This window comes from Panulirus ornatus, chromosome 11, assembly GCF_036320965.1.
Source record: "Panulirus ornatus isolate Po-2019 chromosome 11, ASM3632096v1, whole genome shotgun sequence".
NCBI classification, from domain to species: domain Eukaryota; kingdom Metazoa; phylum Arthropoda; class Malacostraca; order Decapoda; family Palinuridae; genus Panulirus; species Panulirus ornatus.
In genome coordinates this window covers 2,986,971-3,005,674 of record NC_092234.1, presented here as the reverse complement: position 1 = coordinate 3,005,674, position 18,704 = coordinate 2,986,971, and the positions used below count along the sequence as shown (strand labels likewise).

The 18,704-nt window shown below is 37.0% G+C and overlaps 1 protein-coding gene across 5 annotated transcripts in view; it reads left to right on the top strand.

Annotated features, from left to right (window-relative positions):
• Positions 1-13,127, top strand: part of Bcat (Branched chain amino acid transaminase) — a 52,441-nt gene extending 39,314 nt beyond the window's left edge. For all 5 annotated transcript variants that reach the window (XM_071666366.1, XM_071666370.1, XM_071666369.1 and 2 more), the window contains exon 8: positions 793-13,127. In XM_071666366.1, the coding sequence (XP_071522467.1) occupies positions 793-981 (189 nt within the window). In that variant the 3' untranslated portion in view covers positions 982-13,127. The remainder of the gene's footprint in view (positions 1-792) is intronic.
• Positions 13,128-18,704: the final 5,577 nt, after the last annotated feature.

The following is an 18,704-nucleotide window of genomic DNA, read 5'->3' as shown; positions in this document are numbered from 1 at the left end:
CAGACTCTAGTGTGAAACTACACAAAGATATTATTGTGTACAGTGCATGCAAAGTTCCCATATATAAAGAAAAGTGAAACAAAAGTGAATGGTCGATATATAGAGATGCCTGGTAAGATGTATGGGAGAATAATGATTATGAGGATGGAGGCATGCACAAACCATTTGATTAGGGAGAAGTGGTGCAGCATCAGGAGAGGTAGGGGATATGTGCACCAGGTATTTCCTCTGAAAGATTTGTTAGAAATACATAGAGAAAGAGAGGACCAAATGTGGTATTTATGGATGTAGGGAGTGTTGATAGGGAGGCTTTGTGGAAGGTGCTGTAAATATATGGATGTCATCCATTCCCAATGCCACCCTACCCCATAGGAAACTGCACAAATGCATGAAAGAAAAGAATAAAATTTTAACATTCTCCTTTATAGTATATATTAAAGTACATTTCTATCAAGGTATCTCTTATTTAGTTATATTGCAGCCTGTGTATGTTAGTTATTAGAGAAAAGGAAAGAAAACATAAAACTCTGGCTTCAGAGACAGTAGTAATGTATTACCCAAACAAAGAAGTTGGGTGAGCAGAACATTCTATTGAAAGATTTTCCCCCTGCCACATGATTTTCTTTTCCACTCATGTAAAATTGTTATCTGAGTTGAAGATGTATTTCAAATAACTATAGTTTTCTGTCTGTTGATCGTATTTTCCTTTTCATTTCATCACCTTCTTTTGTCTTATTCCTGTCTCATTACAGTATAGTTATATTGATAGTCTTTGTTATTTGTTTATTTCAGCTTTTAGAAGTGTTTGGGGCTGGAACAGCTGCAGTAGTTACACCTGTGGGTGAGATACACTATGAAGATAAAATTATCAAAATTCCCACCATGGAACATGATTACCCACTCACTCAGCGGTTCTTTGATACAATCAAAGATATCCAGTATGGTAGAGTTGAAAGTGAGTGGACGGTTCCCATTGAATGAAACATTAAATGAAAGAGTGAAACTATGGTTGTATGATGCTATATATAGATTATGAGTTAATTATTGAAGAATATTTTCTGTGCAGATTCAAATGGAATAGACTGGAAACCTTATGAATTGAGTAGTTTTATGGATATCATGATGGGGTAATCTTCTTAAGATATTGAAATCAATTCTATTCTTATTGCACATTAGTAGACTACAAACATTGTGTAGCATGAATTTTACTGAAGAAATGTTTTTAGTTCAGAGTAGTACAGTAGTGTTTAATAAAGATAATTGGATAATTATGTGATATTCATTTAAAAAATGTAGCTGAGCCCAATATCATTTTTATGTATTATTTATTGCAATTTAACTGAGTCATGATTACCTTGTACACCCTTAGGAGACAATTGAGAATCAAGAGGTCTAGCTAAGATACTTTAAAGATAAGATGCTCTCACTCTTCAGTACTGTAGTTGTGATAGATTAGATAAGCAAGATGCAAGTATCCCTACTGAATGGAACAGATCAGATACATCTTGTTTAAGATTTACCTGTGTTTGTATGGAGAATGTATACATGCACAGTCTAATTCAAGGTGAAAGTCAATGTAATATTGAAAAGAGAGAGTTAGACTCGGGCTCCAGAAAGTTTTAAGTAACGTGCTTAAGCACTTTTATTGCACTGCATATTTACAGTTGACTATGGTAGCATTATTATATTGTTAATGGCTGTTTTTTGTACAAATCAAAATTAGATGTAAGATCACAGTGAGATTTGTTGGCACTTAGATGAATCGCAGAATATGGGACAACAAAGCAGCCATACAACATTAAAACTGACATGTGATAGTTTACAAATGAAATGTGATACTTACCAAATGAAATGTGATAGATGATAAGTGAAAGCGATAATCTTCACACTTCATGTTTTGAAACTGTTGCACAATTATCTCCAGTTGAACAAAACTTCATCATTTTGCTTGGGTGATTTTCTTTTAACTGTATGTATCTATATTTGTATATAATGTAGTCGGTAGGAACATTAGGTAGGAGCCTCTGAAAACACTGTGCTAGAGTTACCCTCTGCCTGTGGCCTGTTAAGGGTGAGGCACAGAGGCCAAAAAGTGGCAGTGGAGTTCATCAGTCATTGATACTCTTTTGCTGTAGCCACCCCTAAGAGGGAGTTCCTGAAGGAAACATGTGTCAGAGATATAGGTAGATATATACTGTTCTGGAAATATCATCCATTATATTTTAGCCACCTTAAGGAAAAAAAATCACAATGAGTTCTTTGGCGGAATACCTTATAGAGAGATTAATTTGTATTCACATTCACAATTTTTAAAAGCTTATATAGATTTTTTCAGTCCATTCTCTAAACCTTCCCCCATTATTTTATGTAAATATTTTCATATCCTGTCATTCACATATGTCAATGTCTAATCCTTCAAGAAGAAACTGTTCGACTGGCATGTATTTGACATCAGTAAGCATCTAATGTGTTTCAATAGATTAAGTTTCTTAAATTGATGTGAAAATTGTTCAGGTGATGAATTTTGAAAGAATATGTTTGCAGTGAATGGTTACCTCATTTTAATTTTGTGTCTAGTTTCATGCAGAGTGTTTGTTAGTAGTTTAACTGTGTGACAGCTGCACATATGATAAACCAAGACCCGTTTCTCTCTTAGTGGTCTGTTATCATACCAAACTTTAACTCCTTTTTCTATTTGTTACACTCCTGCATGTTTTTAGTTAGCCTTTTCTTGCAATTTTTTTAAATGTATGTGTTATTGCAATTCTCCTTGTGAGGAATGTTATGTTGGTAAGTTTCATTTGCCTGCATGATGATTATTAGCATGGAGAATTCTATTTTGTATTGTGATGAATAGGAGTTCAGAGGTCCATGCATATAGGTGTATTAGTTCTTTGTCATGTATTAGTTCTTTGTCATGTATTATGTTCTACAACTACCCATACCACTCTCTGTTCACAGGTGTGTTCCTGGATAGTGAATATGTATTGTGAATTTTACTTCTCATGTACATAACATTATCACCTGGCTGGCCCAAAAATGCACATTCATTATTGCCCCATTCCATTACCCAAAAGCATACAGGCAGTATGTGTTCCCAAGAATGCATATTTTCTTACTTGATCAGTTGTACTTTATCATCTGTACACCTGTGTGTTTTCATATACCCTCACTAACAGTCTTTTAATCCTAGAGTCATATCTCCAGCAGATGGAATCCTACTGAACTCTTGATAAGGCATGTACCTTACTTGTGTGTGCATTTCTCAGTGATGGTTCCCCGTCCAGCAGTACATGACACCCCCTGACCTTACTTTTATCCGTATTTCTGATGCCTATTCCTTCTGGGAACTCCCATTAAGGGGGTGGCCACGGTAATAGAGTCTCGACTTATCTCTGTCCTTACATGCCTCCTGCATTCTTCCCTCATACTCTTTCAGTAATACTGACTTAGGAGCCTTATAGTATCATGGTAGCATATTATATTGAGTAATTATGAGAGGCACTTTTGTGCTTGAAGCAAGGCAAGAACGGAGGGCATTTATATGTGTTATTTTGTGCACAGGGCCAGTCTTTCATATGAAGTCTCCAGATCAGGTAAATTCTTATTATGATATGTCCACTTGTGAAAGTAAGAGATAGTGTAATCAATGCTGTTGTTATTTTTTGAGTTTTGAAACAATTGAATTTGCTGCTTAAATGCTGTACCATTTTGCTATCAGTTTATCTATATCTATGATTCCTGGTACCCCCATCAACATCCATCAAGAGGGTGGCCATGGCAAAAGATTCTCCACTTCTCCATGTCCTTACATGTCTTATATTTGTGCTTTGCATTCACACTCCAAAAAAGAAATGTATTTTGTTTAAGGGACAGGCAGAATCGATTGGATGTTACTTGCTAATGTAACATTGGTCTTTCTGACATGGCAAGACCATAGATACAGTTAATCATTCTCACATGGGAGAGTGTCATTAGCAGAGAATGTGAATCTTGTTAGTATTACATCCTTTTCACTTTATTTCCCTTTTGTCATTGTCATATTTCACAGATATCTGTAAAACCATGTTTTGTAACTACATTTACGTTAGTTTTATCTATTGAACAAACTTTTCAGTGAAAAGAAGTGACATGTAGAATATTTCCAACTACCACACATTTTCATGCACTTTTTGAATAATGCCATAATCCATATTTGTGGCATTTGCCATCCTCACTACACAGCTGTTGTTCATGGTAGATTGTTAGGGATTTGATATTTTTTTTGGATCCACATTAAACATCAGATTGATATCAGACCAGAGTAACCCATATTAGTAATCTCTTTTAAAAGCTCTATAATGCCCGTGCAATATATTTGTATAGATATGTCTAGTTCCCTTGCTTTTCAGTTAGTGATTGGCATCCCATTTTTGTGATATACCTTTTGTTTGTTTCATTTACTTTAGTTTGTGTTTATTACTATCCAGTAAGGTTCCATGATGATTTTTTCTTTCCGTCTTTTAGTAATTTTAGTATTAATTTTTACTTCAAATGTTGGAAGCTAGATATGTGAGAATTACGTTAGGGAGATGTGGCTTCAGGAGTGGTAGAGGATGTGTGAAACAGAAGGATTTGTATAGGGCATTTATGAAGATAGTATATGATAGCATATGATAGGGTTGATAAAGATGTTTTGTGGAATGTGTTACATATATATGGTGTAGGAGGAAAGCTGTTAGAGGTAGAGAGTAGTTTCTATCCAGAGAGGAGGGTGTGTGTGCAAGTAGTTAGAGAGAAGGGAGAGTGGCTTTAGGTGAAGGTGGGTGTGTGGTAGGGGTGTGAGATATCACCACAGTTGTTTAATCTGTTTACAGATGGGGTGGTTAAGGATGTGAAATCAAGGATCTTGGGGAAAGGGGCAGGTATGCAGTTTTTTGAGGATGGCATGGTCTTGGAGGTGAGTCAGTTGTTGTTTGCTGGTGGTACATTCAACTGGGAACTTGCAGAAGTTGGTGTTTAAGTTTTGGAGACGAGTGAATATGAATAAAAGCAAAGTTGTTAGATTTAGCACTGTTAAGGGAAAGGTTGGTTTAGTTAACTTTGAATAGAAAAACATGGAGGAAATGAAATGTTTTAGATACCTGGGAGTATACATGGCAGAGAACGGAACCATTGGAGATGAGATGAGTCATTGCATGGGTGAGGATGTTAAGATCCTGGGAGCATTAAGGATTATGTGGAATGAGAAGTCACTATCTAGGAGAGTGAAAGTGGGTATGTTTTAAGGTATACTAGTCCCTATCATGTTGTATGGATGCAAGGCATGGGCTATAGTTGAGAATGTTTTGAGAATGTACAGAAGAGGGTGAATGTGTTGGAAATTTAGATGTTTGAGGACATTATATAATGTGAGGAGAGGTGGATCAGATAAGAAATATTAGAGTAATAGAGAGGTGCATTTATAAGATTATAGTTGAGAAAGCTAAAGAAGGTGGCTGAAATGTAGTATGGAGAGAATGAGTAAGAAAAAATTGACAAGCAGAAACAGAAGACTGAAGTAGAGATGAGGGATGGGTTGATTAAGGTTTTGAGGGCCTGGAGCTTCAACATGTAGGAGGTTGAAAAGCATGTGTAGGTTAGAGTGAATTAGAGCAATGTGTTCTACAGGGGTTGACATGCTGTCATTGTATTGAACCATGGCACATGAAGCAGGTTGGAGAAATTATCAAAATGTCTGTGGGACCTGGTTGTGGATTGGGGGGCTGTAACTTCAGAGCATTATATATGAAAGTTGGAGAATGTATGTGAGCAAATGAGGACTTTTCTTCGTCTGCTTCTTGTGCTACTTTGCTAAGACAGGAAGCAGCGAACAAGTATGAAGGAAGAAAAGGGAATATTCTTATTTTTATATTTAGTATTTAGTATTGCAGCCTTATGATAACCGGCAGGATTAGGAACCCAAGTTCTGGACAATTAATTCCCGCAAAAGGTTCACAGCTGCATGCTCTTGACTCATCCAGTTTAAATGGGAATAGAGCATGATATGATATGTATTTTGTCTCAGTCTAAATGCTACAGGACATATATATATACACTTCATTCAGCAGTAAAATTGGTAAATAATTTTGTATTTTATTCTGTAAGTGAAGATGTTCAAACAAAGAGGAAGATGCTTAGAGATCTGCATGAGCAATAATTTATTTTTTAGTTTTTATGTTTTTCATCTCTATAAGCATTGACAATAACCTCTTAAAAGAAAACCTAAATTAAAGACTTGTGAATGACATGTGGAGACACCCTGTCCCCAGGAATATCCCTGCTCTCTAACAAGCATGAAGCCCGCCACCTAAAAATGCCTTAGACACTCAAGCCCAGAGATGTTTCTGTCTTGACAGTGCCCTGTTACCTTGAGGACTAAACTGCTTTTTTTTTTTTTTTTTTTTTTTTTTTTTTTTTTTTTTTTTAGGAAACATAGGTATCTTGTGTATAGGATGATAGTTCATGCCACACTGTTCCCTACATAGGTATTGTTTGTATAGGATGATAGATCATGTCACACTGTTCCCTTAGCAATTTATTTTGGGCCAAAACAACCTAAAGCATATTAGGGCTAGATACAGTCAGCTGGTGTAGGCAGTGGGATCATTATCTGCACCCCTAGAAGTATGTGTGTAGAGTGTATCCCCTTAGATATTTGCACAAGTATAACTGCAGTATGAATAACAGCTAGAGTATGGATGTGAGTGAATGACATTATTTGTCTTCCTGTTACCAACTTGCTCTCCTGGAAATGGTGAACTAATATGGAAAAAAAGATAACCATTCATTGGTGAACCTTATGACAGCATTTTGTTATTTCTTACAAGTACTGTAAAGAATGGCAAACATGTGTGAAAGAAAGAACTTTAAAGTATGGTCACTTGTACCTTTCTCTTCATCAGACATGACGAGATGTAATAATGTATGAATAGATTTAACTGAAGAAATGTATATGCAGTTTTTGGGTATCTTCTATTGGAAATTATGACCACATTGCCACTTGAAAGAAAATATTTTGTCCACAGATACAGATAGCAATAGTTACGTTGTTTCAAAGGATTGCAGCTTTATTTTTTCATGAGATGATGCTTAGACTGTCTACTATGATTCTTTAAAGTTTTGTGTTTTGGGAGCTCTGAGTCTTGTAGATTGTACTGAAGCATATAAGTTACTGTTCCTCAATAAAGGGAGTGATTTATCTGTATATTGTCCAGATGGAGATGAACCTTAAGTTACATTCCATATAGAACAACAATAACACTGGTCAACAAAGATTGTCCTATCAAAAAGATATTGTGTCGTATTTTTTCTTGCTGAATGCGAATGTTATCAGGATTTCTTTATCACCCATAGTTTTTTACTCCAGCATACTTAGATATCATTACGTACAGTATATATGTACCAGTGTTCTGTGGAGCATTTGAAATGCAAAAGCTCAACAAACACAGCTATTTTCATTGTTTGTGAAGTGCAATATCTTCTCTTTGAAAGCACAAGCTTAGATAAATGAGTCACCAGGGGCCTGCAGAAGCATGACTAGAAATGTTGGGACATTCAAACAGTGCCCACTCCTGAGTAGCAGTTCTCTGTCAGTTGCAGGCTAGAACTCAATGTGTAAATAGTGTCTTTTCCACTCTGTTGAGAGATTGTTCTTTTGTGTATTCAAGTGTTGTGCCAATACCTCATCCACCATTATGATTCCAAGAAACTGTGTAAATTTTCTGAATTCTTTCTGCATGTTCCTTCATACCCCTCATTAAAAAGCTATGAGCATTACTTTGGTTGTAAGGTGGGTGACCAGGATAAAAGTTGGGCCCCCCCATATTTGTTTTGTCAACTGTGTCAAGCTCCTTATAGCATGGGTAAAATGTTCTCTCTGAATACCTTTTGCCATTCCTATGGTTTGGAGAGAACCTAAAGATCATGCTCCAGATTGCTGTTTCTGCATGACAAATGAATTGGTATAACATCAAAATCCAAGCCTACTATTGAATATCCTAATTTACCATCTGCTATGAGGCCAGTACCTCACAGTTAGGAATTATCTGTGCAAGAGCCTCCGTGAAACTTGACACTGATTGACGATGAATCTGGTGATGAGAAAGTAGACCAAGTAGAGGACAAAATGGATCCACCATTTGAAGCAGCTGTACTTAAAGTGAACCACTTTTGCTGAGATGAGATCTTAATGATCTCGTCCACAATTTGACTTTGTCTAAGAAGCAAGCAGAACTATAGGGTTCCAGATTAAATGGCTGGAATCTTCTCCAGAATGAAACTAAAGTTTTTTTTATTGTGATTGCCATGTTTTGAAAGAAAAATTCTCTTGAAGATGGTGTGATGTTTTGTGATGATGTTTGTTTTGTTATTGAGGCACTTCGAATATAATGCAGATAGGTGGTATTTGTTTATTGATGTCAGAAGTAAGCTTTGAAAGTGGTTCTACTCCACAACAGAAATAAGTTCCCTTCTGCTTCTCTGACTCACACAGCTAACATGAAGGAATTGTATGATAATATGAAGTTTTTTGAAAAAATGAAGTTGGGGACTTCAAGTGGAATGCAACTTGGTTACACAAAGTTCTGTTTCCTCTGTGAGTGGGACAGCTAGGACAAGAAAAATCATTTTAAAGAATGTGTGGCCAAAACGAACATTACTGAAGAAGAATGTCGTCAATCCTCTTGTTGATCCTGAGCAAATTTATCTGCCTCCTTGACACATTTAGCTCGGGCTGATGAAGAACTTTGTCAAAGGTATGGATAAAACTGGCCATGGATTCACATATTTGAAGAATGAATTCCCAGAATCAGTAATGCAGAAGTCCTGGAGGGTATTTTTTAGGGGACCACAGATCAGGGAACTGCTTCAAGATGAAAAGTTGATGAAGAGTTGAATGAAGTTGAAAAACATGCTTAACTGTCATTTAAGAGAATTTGTAAAGATTTTTTTAGGAATCATACATAAGAAAACTGCTGTGATGTAAAAGATTTATGGACTTCATAGAAAGCTCTGGGGTGCAATATGAGTCTTAAAAATTCACTTTTTGGACTCGCACTTTGACTTTTTCCCTGAAAATCTTGGGGTAGTCATTGATGAGCACAGCAAAAGATTTCATCAGGACATTATGGACATGGAAAAGCAGTGCTTAGGGAAGTGGAGCCTCTCTCTGTTGGTAGATTACAGTTGAACACTAAGGAGGGATGTTCCTGAGACCAAATATTGTCGAAAATCGTGTTTCTACATTTTAAAGGTAAGTTTTTAAGTTTGATACCAGCCTTATGTCTAAATGAGTAATGTACACTTTTTGTAGAATTCAATTGCTCTCTCACTTGAAAACCATGCTTGATAGAAAAATTCTAAAAAGATTTGAATTCAGCATAAAAAGTACTACGAGGTCCACCTATTTTAATTCATGGAACAATGAAATAAGTTAGAATTTTGTTGACCAGTGTAATCTTAGAGTGCTGTGACTTGCCATGTCATGTGTTTGATAAAAAAGATATAGGTCCTGACTGGAGAAAAATTGTCAACTAGTTTCCGTCTTCCTCATATTCATATACTAAGTCTGAGTTTATAAAGTTATTTTGAAATGAGATATATAAAATGAAGGACTATTGTAGGAGAAAGGACAGAACTTTGAAGGACATGATGTTGATAGGGGAAGAGGTAGATGTATCAGCAACTATGGAGATAGATTGGCCAATTAGGAAGGGAAAACAAGAGTAGAGCTTGATGTTGGGACCTTGATGTCATTCTGTTAAAAGCTCAAAAGCTTTTGTTATGACAAGGATTGTTATATAGGATTCTCCAAAATCTTTCAGAGATAACCAGATTTTGTAAAATAGGAAAGGATATCATCTATATTTTACCTTAAGGAAGCCGTACTGATTATCAGAGAGAAGACGGAGATTCAAGACCTATCAGGATATGGAAGTTGAGGAGGGATTCCTAGTCTTTGGAAATAGGTATATATTAAAGCAGTGGTCACCCATGTACACTGTCTATTTATTTTTTTTCATACTATTCGCCATCTCCCGCATTAGCGAGGTAGCATTAAGAACAGAGGACTGAGCCTTTGAGGGAAATCCTCACTTGGCTCCCTTCTCTGTTCCTTCTTTTGGAAAATCAAAAATGAGAGGGGAGGATTTCCAGCCCCCCTGCTCCCTCCCTTTAGTTGCCTTCATGACATGCAGGGAATACGTGGGAAGTATTCTTTCTCCCCCATCCCCAGGGATATATGATACTTTATTCATATTTATTTATTTTACTTTGTCGCTGTCTCCTGCATTAGTGAGGTAGTACAAGGAAACAGACAAAAGAATGGCCCAACCCACCCACATACACATGTATATACATATACGTCCACACACGCACATATACATACCTATACATCTCAACCTATACATATATACACACAGGCATATACATATATACACATGTACATAATTCATACTGTCTGCCCTTATTCATTCCCGTCACCACCCCACCACACATGAAATGAACCCCCCCCACCCCCATGTGTGCGAGGTAGTGCTAGGAAAAGACAACAAAGGCCACGTGTTTACACTCAGTCTCTGGCTGTCATGTATAATGCACTGAAACCACAGCTCCCTTTCTACATCCAGGCCCCACAGAACTTTCCATGGTTTACCCCAGACACTTCATATGCCCTGGTTCAATCCACTGATAGCACGTCGACCCCGGTAAACCACATCGTTCCAATTTACTCTATTCCTTTCGCGTTTTTCACCCTCCTGCATGTTCAGGCCCTTGCCTCACTCATTTTCTTTCAATGTTCAGACTATTTCAGCACACCTTCTGCTCTTCCTGTTACCATACCTCTCTCCTACCTGTTTTATTACTGCTGAGGTAAAGATTGATATGTTTATAATTATGGTAGTTATAAGTGTTGCGTGGATGTGAGAACATGGCACCCACTGCAAAAGAATACTAGAGGTTGGTTATGTTTGAAATGAAATCCTGAGGACAACATATGGTTTTAGGTAAGTTAAAGAATGATAGTGTAAGAGAGATGTGGTAATAATTGTAGTCTGATTGAAAAAGCTGAATAAGGTATATTGAGATGGTATGGTTGTATGGAGAGGACAAGCACAGGAAGACTGATCAAGGGGATGTATGTGTCAAAAGTTGGGGAAGGAAGAGAGGGACCAAGATAAGAGATGGAAGGATAGAGTGCAAGGGATTTAGGATACTGACCTGATCGTTTAGGAGGGTGAGAGACATTTATGGGATAAAATGAATTGGATTAACATGATGTGTGGGGACTGGGGGTACATGCTGTCAATAGACAAAACTAATGTGCAAGAAGTGGTTGATTAAATATAGAATAGCATGTAGGGCATGGCTGTAAATGATTAGGCTCAAGTTTTGGTGCAATGTATGTGACGGTTGGGGAATGGATGAACACAAAGAAGGCCAATGTTCTGTTCCTGATGCTACCCTCTACCTTGCTGAACTAGGACAAAGAATTTTTTATAAAAAGAATAGAATACATAGTAATGTGATTACAGTTAGAAAGGAATGTATAACAATACCCAGCTACAAATTGGCTTCAGTGTATAAGTGAGGCAAGTAGTATTTTAACAGAATATTTTGGCTTTGCTGGTCATTTTTTGGTTACAAAATTAGAAGCAAGTCTTTCATATGAATGTATTTAAAAGGAATTTTCGTTGGTTTGAATGTCCTTGTTTTGATTTTTTATGCATATAAGATTTCTTTATTATGTTAATAGGAAAAGATTCCACTAGCACTTATTTTTGATTGTCGAACCTGTAATCTAAAATATAGTGGGGAAGTTGGTCAGTGTTTAAGTCATGCAATGTAGAAATACAGATTAGCTGCCCAGACATGGACTAATGGATGTGCAAGGGTATCAGGTCTGGTAAGTACTATTGTCTTGAGAATTTATAACCTTCCAAACTTGGACTATATCTAACCAGGTCTGGCCTTTTTGTCTGGTTTTGAGATGCGTTCTGCATTTTGAGAGAAAAATTGTGCACCATTAAATGCATTACTTAAGACAAATTGTCCACAACCCAGAATTGCCTCTCTCTCTCTCTCTCTCTCTCTCTCTCTCTCTCTCTCTCTCTCTCTCACAGATAATGGGAGGTTTCCAAATTGTCTGGGACCAGAATCTGGCATTCAGTGTCCAGTTGTGGAACGATGCTTTGTATGTTACATAGTATAGTACAACCATAACTATTTTTTTTCTTTTTTATCTGTTGCCTGAAGTATTTGACTAGGTTGTGATGAATGGTTTAGGTTCATCTTGTATACTATTTATTTCCAGTAAGTTGTTTGGAGGCTAAAGTATGTGTAAACAATATTTGCAAATCAGTCAGGTCATAATGTCATTATGAAAAAAGGCTCTGGCTTAGATGGTGCAATGACTTTTGTACTAATCAGACTTCAGAGGTAGAAGTATGAATCAGCTGAAGGACTACCATGGGAATGAAAGTATGTTTGATTCTTTTGTTTAATATTATTTATTGGCTATTAAATTTTAGTGTTAGGTAATGGTTTTGTTGATATTTATAAAGATGATAGATCTGAAGTTTAAAGATGCTCTAGGTGCCTTCTACAGACACTGTTATTGCCAAAATAGATTTCCATGTCCTGGGTATGGAAGATGTAAAAAGTGCTTCAGTTTTCATTTCCATTTAAAAGTTCTCATGGATCTAAGTACTTAACTCTTCTTATGCATGTTATATGTTATTTTCTCTGTGCATTAGATATAGTGTATTTGTATATAGATGGACATATTTTTGAATAGATATAGTTTTGTAGTGATTATGTGTAGTAATCATTTTTTTCAGCTGCATTTATCTGGTTTATGTAGCTTTAGTGTTCAGTTGAAGAAAGCTAAAGTGTAGCTAGTACTGTATTGTGTAATTTATTGAGCAGTCCTCTGTGAATGCTTATTAGGGAACACTTTTTTCTTAATTTGCTCTGTGATTTTTGAAAGTTATTTATAACAATAACCCTTTCTTTTTCTTTTAAGTTGAAAATTGCTTACTTATTGTACCAGAAGGACATTTCAGAATTTTTGCATTCTTGTAAATTACATAGATTACGGATGTTAGAAATATCTTTTTATTTACCTTGAAGACTTACAGGTGATAGAACTGGTGGCATCATAACAGCTTGTCTTAGAACTGGTGGCATCATAATAGCTGGTCTTAGATTTTTATAACTGCTGTAGGATGGAGAAATGTATGCGTACATAATAGGATCTCCAGGAGGAAGGCTTTTTACTAAATGAAGTCTCAATAAGGTGACCAGAAAAAAAACATAAAGCTACCTTGGTGCCATGACAATGTTTGTAGCCTTAATGCTGTTGCAGTTATAATTATTCCATTGGACTTATCTTTGTGTAATGGCAGGAACAGCAGGGGTGGGCTGCACCTTTACATAGTTTTACTGCACCTGAGATAAAATTCAAATTATCACTGCATAGCATTTGAATTTCTTATCATTCCAAGAGGAAACATTGATTTTTATGTATATCTTGTTTGGATATGTCTACTTTTCATAATGTAATTATATTTCTCGCTATTTAAATTTATTCCTTTTGTTGATTTCGGGAAATGCTCATATAACCTTGTATAATATTGTGTTATGACATAAAATTTTAACATTGCATCTTAAAACATTTTATCAATATTTACTTACTAGTATAACCCCCTAATTGACATTATTTAGGATGAAGCAATTCATCACATTTTCCTGAACACATAAGCACATAAGAGCTTGCTACACAAAGTTCCACATGGGCTGCCCTTTGTCATTAATGGCACCTCAAGCACACACATCTGACAAATTCTAGTAATGGCACACCTGAGGACGAGCTGCCATTAAGAGCCAGTGTCAGGCTTAGCTTTGGCAAATCTTTACTCACATATAATGTAACAGCTCTGTTTTATTGAATTTTGCTTGTTTCATGGGCATATAAAAGATAAAAGGAATATCATTTTAGAGAGTATACATGGAAGGGAAAACACACGTTAAGTTTATGTGTAACTCTTACAGTTGTCTGGGTGGTGGTCACTAAATTGACAGCATTCTTCCCATTTGACCTAGATCTGAAGGGTCTGTACTTCCTAGACAGGTGGTGTTTGGTGGCCGATGACAGCGTAAGAATTCGGTAAAGCTGGAAACTGGTGAATAACCCAAAGTTCGAGTAATCAACAAGCCACTGCAACTCATGCCGTCCATATCTACTTATCAGAGAAAGACGCTGTTCAAGATCCAAAAGATGATCATAAGCAACTACGTTTTGATATACGTGTAAGATATACGTAACATAATTTAACCCTTTAACAATCTCATAAGGTTAGTAAAAATAATGGCAAACTGACATTAACAACAACTAGATTAATGTTGAGGATCATGTGCTCTGGAAGAGAGAAACATTGGTAGGTAGAACTTGCGAAGCAATATACATAATGCATTGCCTGTAGGAAATTTGCATCTTTCACACTACTCTGAACTTAAACTGCAGCCTTTGATTCATGGTTCAACGTTAGTCATGTATTCAACAAGAGCTAGAGAAGCATCTGATTTTCATTGTAAAGTATGACATATCGAAACGTATCATTGCTTGAAGAAAAAATGGAGATTTGGAAGCCTCTTTGTTCAACGGCGATTCAGAATGACGTAGCTTGATGCGAGTCCGTAAGACATTCATATGAAAGTGTTCATTTTCCTTTGTTGTACATTTATGGTTATCCATTCAACTGAGGGAACTTGGTGGTCAGGTAACTGGGTTGCAATTTTATTCCTGCAAAGTCAGCTTGCGGGGCGGGAAACTTGGTTCCACCATATTAATTCCCATGAAAAGGTGTTGGTTAGGGCTTTTTGAAGCCAATGAGCAAACTAGACAGGCAAGGAACAAGTATTTTAACACAAGTACTACAATGCCCAAATTCTAAGTTTGGTAATGATTTTTCTTTGTTCTATTTCTTGATTTTTAGAAAACATATGGGCTGTCAATCTGAGGCTAGAAATGAAAAATTTGTGGAGGGAGAAAGACTTCCTCATCCTTAAAGTGAACTTCCCTTCCCCTCATGTAATCTTTTGGGAAACCCAATAAATGGGTTACGCTTTGAATCAAGAAAAACGTATAGAGGTAGATATCATCAATTTCTTAAACATGACTAATGAAAGGAATCCTAACCTAGCGTATACTGTGTGGTCTACTCTAGCTTGGATAGGTTAGGTCATGTTTGTTTTGATTTAGGCTAAACTGAAGAAAGGTGTCTTGTTTTTGATAAAGAGAGGGTAGCAGTAATGTGCAATAATCATAGAATCTAGGTACAGGGGAAGGAAATATAAAAACTAGATTAGCAACGCACGCAAACTTCAAATTATAGATTTTTCTGAAAATGGAAATGAAGCAGACTGCGGTCGTTCTATCGTTGATTTCAACAAAATCGATTTTTTGAATTTTCATTATGAAAGACGTTGTATTCCTCCAAAGTGTGAATTCAGTCTATACTTAATAAGAATATGGGACAAATATTCATCGCTCATACGTGTTTTGGATGAACACAGCTTGATCTGACTACATGGTTTAGTTTAAAGCGTAATCAGTTATCTGTTATAGTAGGCCTCTTTTACATTTCATTCAGCCAAATATATATATATATATATATATATATATATATATATATATATATATAATGAATTTAGATAATTAACTGGCATCTTTTGTCTGATTGTATCGTCGCTAAAGTTTGCACATTATGTGCAGGAGTTGCTCCTCTGTTACATAAATTCTCGTCTTCTCACTGTCGTCGTCCTGGTTGAAGCGTGAGACATGTTTGTGGTGTAGTGATGTGCTTACGTTTGATATGTCATCGTGACAACGTACCCAGGTGCTTTACTCTCTCCTTCTAGTATACAGTGACAATGAAGAAGTAAGGTAGACTGAAGTGGTATGAAAATTCTGGGATTGAATGATTTTCACGAAAATTAGCAAGGCACATGCGGGCCTCGTTCATATGAATGGGCTTCCATCGGGAAGAAATACATTGTAATACTTCAAGAGGAGCATGACACTCGGACTCTCAGCCAATCTTCATATTTCAGTCTTAAAAGGTAAGGAGGTTAGGGAAGTGATATCTAGGAACAATGCAACAGAAAGGTGGTGAATTCAATGTTTACCTTCGTACAATCTTTCCTGTTCATTGGCTTGATGGGTTTTATTACCATTTCAGATATCAGCGAAGTTTGTTAGCTTTAGAGTTGGTTGAAATTGTTTTTTCGATAGTTTTTGATGTCTTATGAAAGATTCTGACCTTTATTTCAATCGGTGATAGGTGGATGTCTGAAACTAAATTTACCGCTTGACTACTTTGACTGAACTCCTTTCCCTCCATTTGATTATGAGTACATATAGATATTATCTTGCACATTTATGTCAGTACATAGCAAGAAATGGTTAGTTTATATTAATGCTGTTTTATGAGATTGACTCATACCTGTCGAAGTCTAATGGACTTGCATTTACAAACGCTGCATCTGTTAGCATCCTACATATTTCAGAAAATTCAATGGATATATTCTGTGCTTTAACTTTAGATTATGAGTGAACAAACGCAAGATAATGTCAAAGTTCATTAAATCAAATAATTAGGAATTTTATCGAAATCAGCTTGGGACTTAGGATTCTAGCTTGAACTTACCATCAGAGATCTTTTTTTTCTTTCAAACTATTCGCCATTTCCCGCATTAGCGAGGTAGCGTTAAGAACAGAGGACTGGGCCTTTGAGGGAATACCCTCACCTGGCCCAATTCTCTGTTCCTTCTTTTGGAAAATTGAAAAAAAAAAAAAAAACCGAGAGGGGAGGATTTCCAGCCCCCCGCTCCCTCCCCTTTTAGTCGCCTTCTACGACACGCAGGGAATACGTGGGAAGTATTCTTAATCCCCTATCCCCAGGGATATCTTTTATAATAGCCTCAGAAATTCAGCCATCATGTTAAAAGCTTCTGTGCGATGAAGTAGCGTGGCCTCAAGGGTGTTCGTACAAAGCATGACGGCGAAAAGGTGATTCATCTCAAGATTCGACAAATGTTACGTTTCTTATGTCCACTAATGAAAATGTCAAGTGCTGTGCGTATAAAGGTGAGAAGGATAATTGGTATGGACTGACATATCCCGCTTAGTTGCCTGAAGTGAGCCGGAAGGCAGAAATCTCTGGCGTCGACATATTCTGAGCTCCTCGGAACGGCCACTGGACTCGCCCACAATTGGTTGTACGACGCCGCCCTACACAATCGGTTTTACTTACGATTCCAGCGGTCGTAAAATCTATGGGGGCTTTTAAGAACTTATCTCCACTTACGGTTGTCACGGATCGCTTCAATAGTAAGGGAAGTTGAAAAGTTACTCTTCTGTGATGATAAACGAAATATTACTCGGCTAATGCCATATTAAGATTTTTTTTTAGGTCATCAGCTATACAGAGGTTTGGCCGACATAGTTTTGTTCTCTACCTGACAGTGTGTGCGTTTTGGAGAAGGGGGGCTAATGCCAGTTAGCGAGAACTGTTTTGTCGAGATGGATCATGAAATAGATACTGATACTGATTTCATAGTGTGCATATGATGAATGAATGTATTGTCTCTTCCACTGTAGGTTAGGAGAGTATGTACTCTGTTTGTTAAGTAGTTAGCTAACCACACCATGTAAGGGAGATCACCTATGTTTAAAGAAACGCTTGGGAAATCTCAATGACCAGATCTCTCTTTGAGAAGGTAAAACTCATTCATGGGGTCAGGTGGCCCGTGGGAGATCTGCTACCAGGTTAGAAAGACAACCATTGCACTAGTAAATATATGAGTTTACAAAGGGTAACAGGCTGGAAGCAAAACGTCCTATTGTCTAGCATTACTTGGGGAGGGGGGGGGATCACGTTGCGGCTCTGGGGGGGGGGGGGGGTAATGTATTGCATTACACATGAAAGCTAGAGAATGGATTTGAGCGGACGCGGCCTTTTTTTTTTTTTTTTTTTTTTTTCTTCCTAGCGCCACCTCTTTAATACGAGAAACGGCGATCAATGGGGGGGGGGGGGGGGGGGAATCGATTTGTTGGAGGCGGCGTTAGGCTGTCAAGTGATCAATTAGGCTCGGTGTCGCCTCTGCCCCTCCCGGTCGTACAAAATGTCATGAAACACCTAACCTGATGATTAATACTTAATCATCATTATACTTTTCTGAACTCTGTTCTCTTGTTTTTTGTCAAATTTGTGGTAACTGCTGTTGCTGTTTATGAAAGCTGATGCGTGTGCCAAGCTTGGGTATTTATCGATTTGTTCTTTTTTGTTGGACATACCAAAACCAAACGGAATAGTTTAGTGGTGAAGAAAATAACGATACTGCAAAAGTAGATTTCAAAATGAGTATCAGAGGAGAGTGGTTGTAAAGATGACAAGCTATCGTCCACGTCTTGCATTTAGTAATTTCGAGTATCGTCCATACCAAGCTGACGTTGGAGAAGGTTCGGGGAGGGGGTTAGTTATCTTGTAAGCTATTGCTCTCCCAGCAGTCTAGTTTGATCGCTCTCCATCATCACCTACTAGACTTCATTTTTCTTTTTCTTTATTAGAATTAAAGGTCTTGAGTTTCATACGCTTCTAAAGAATTTGTCCGTTTTTCGGTAC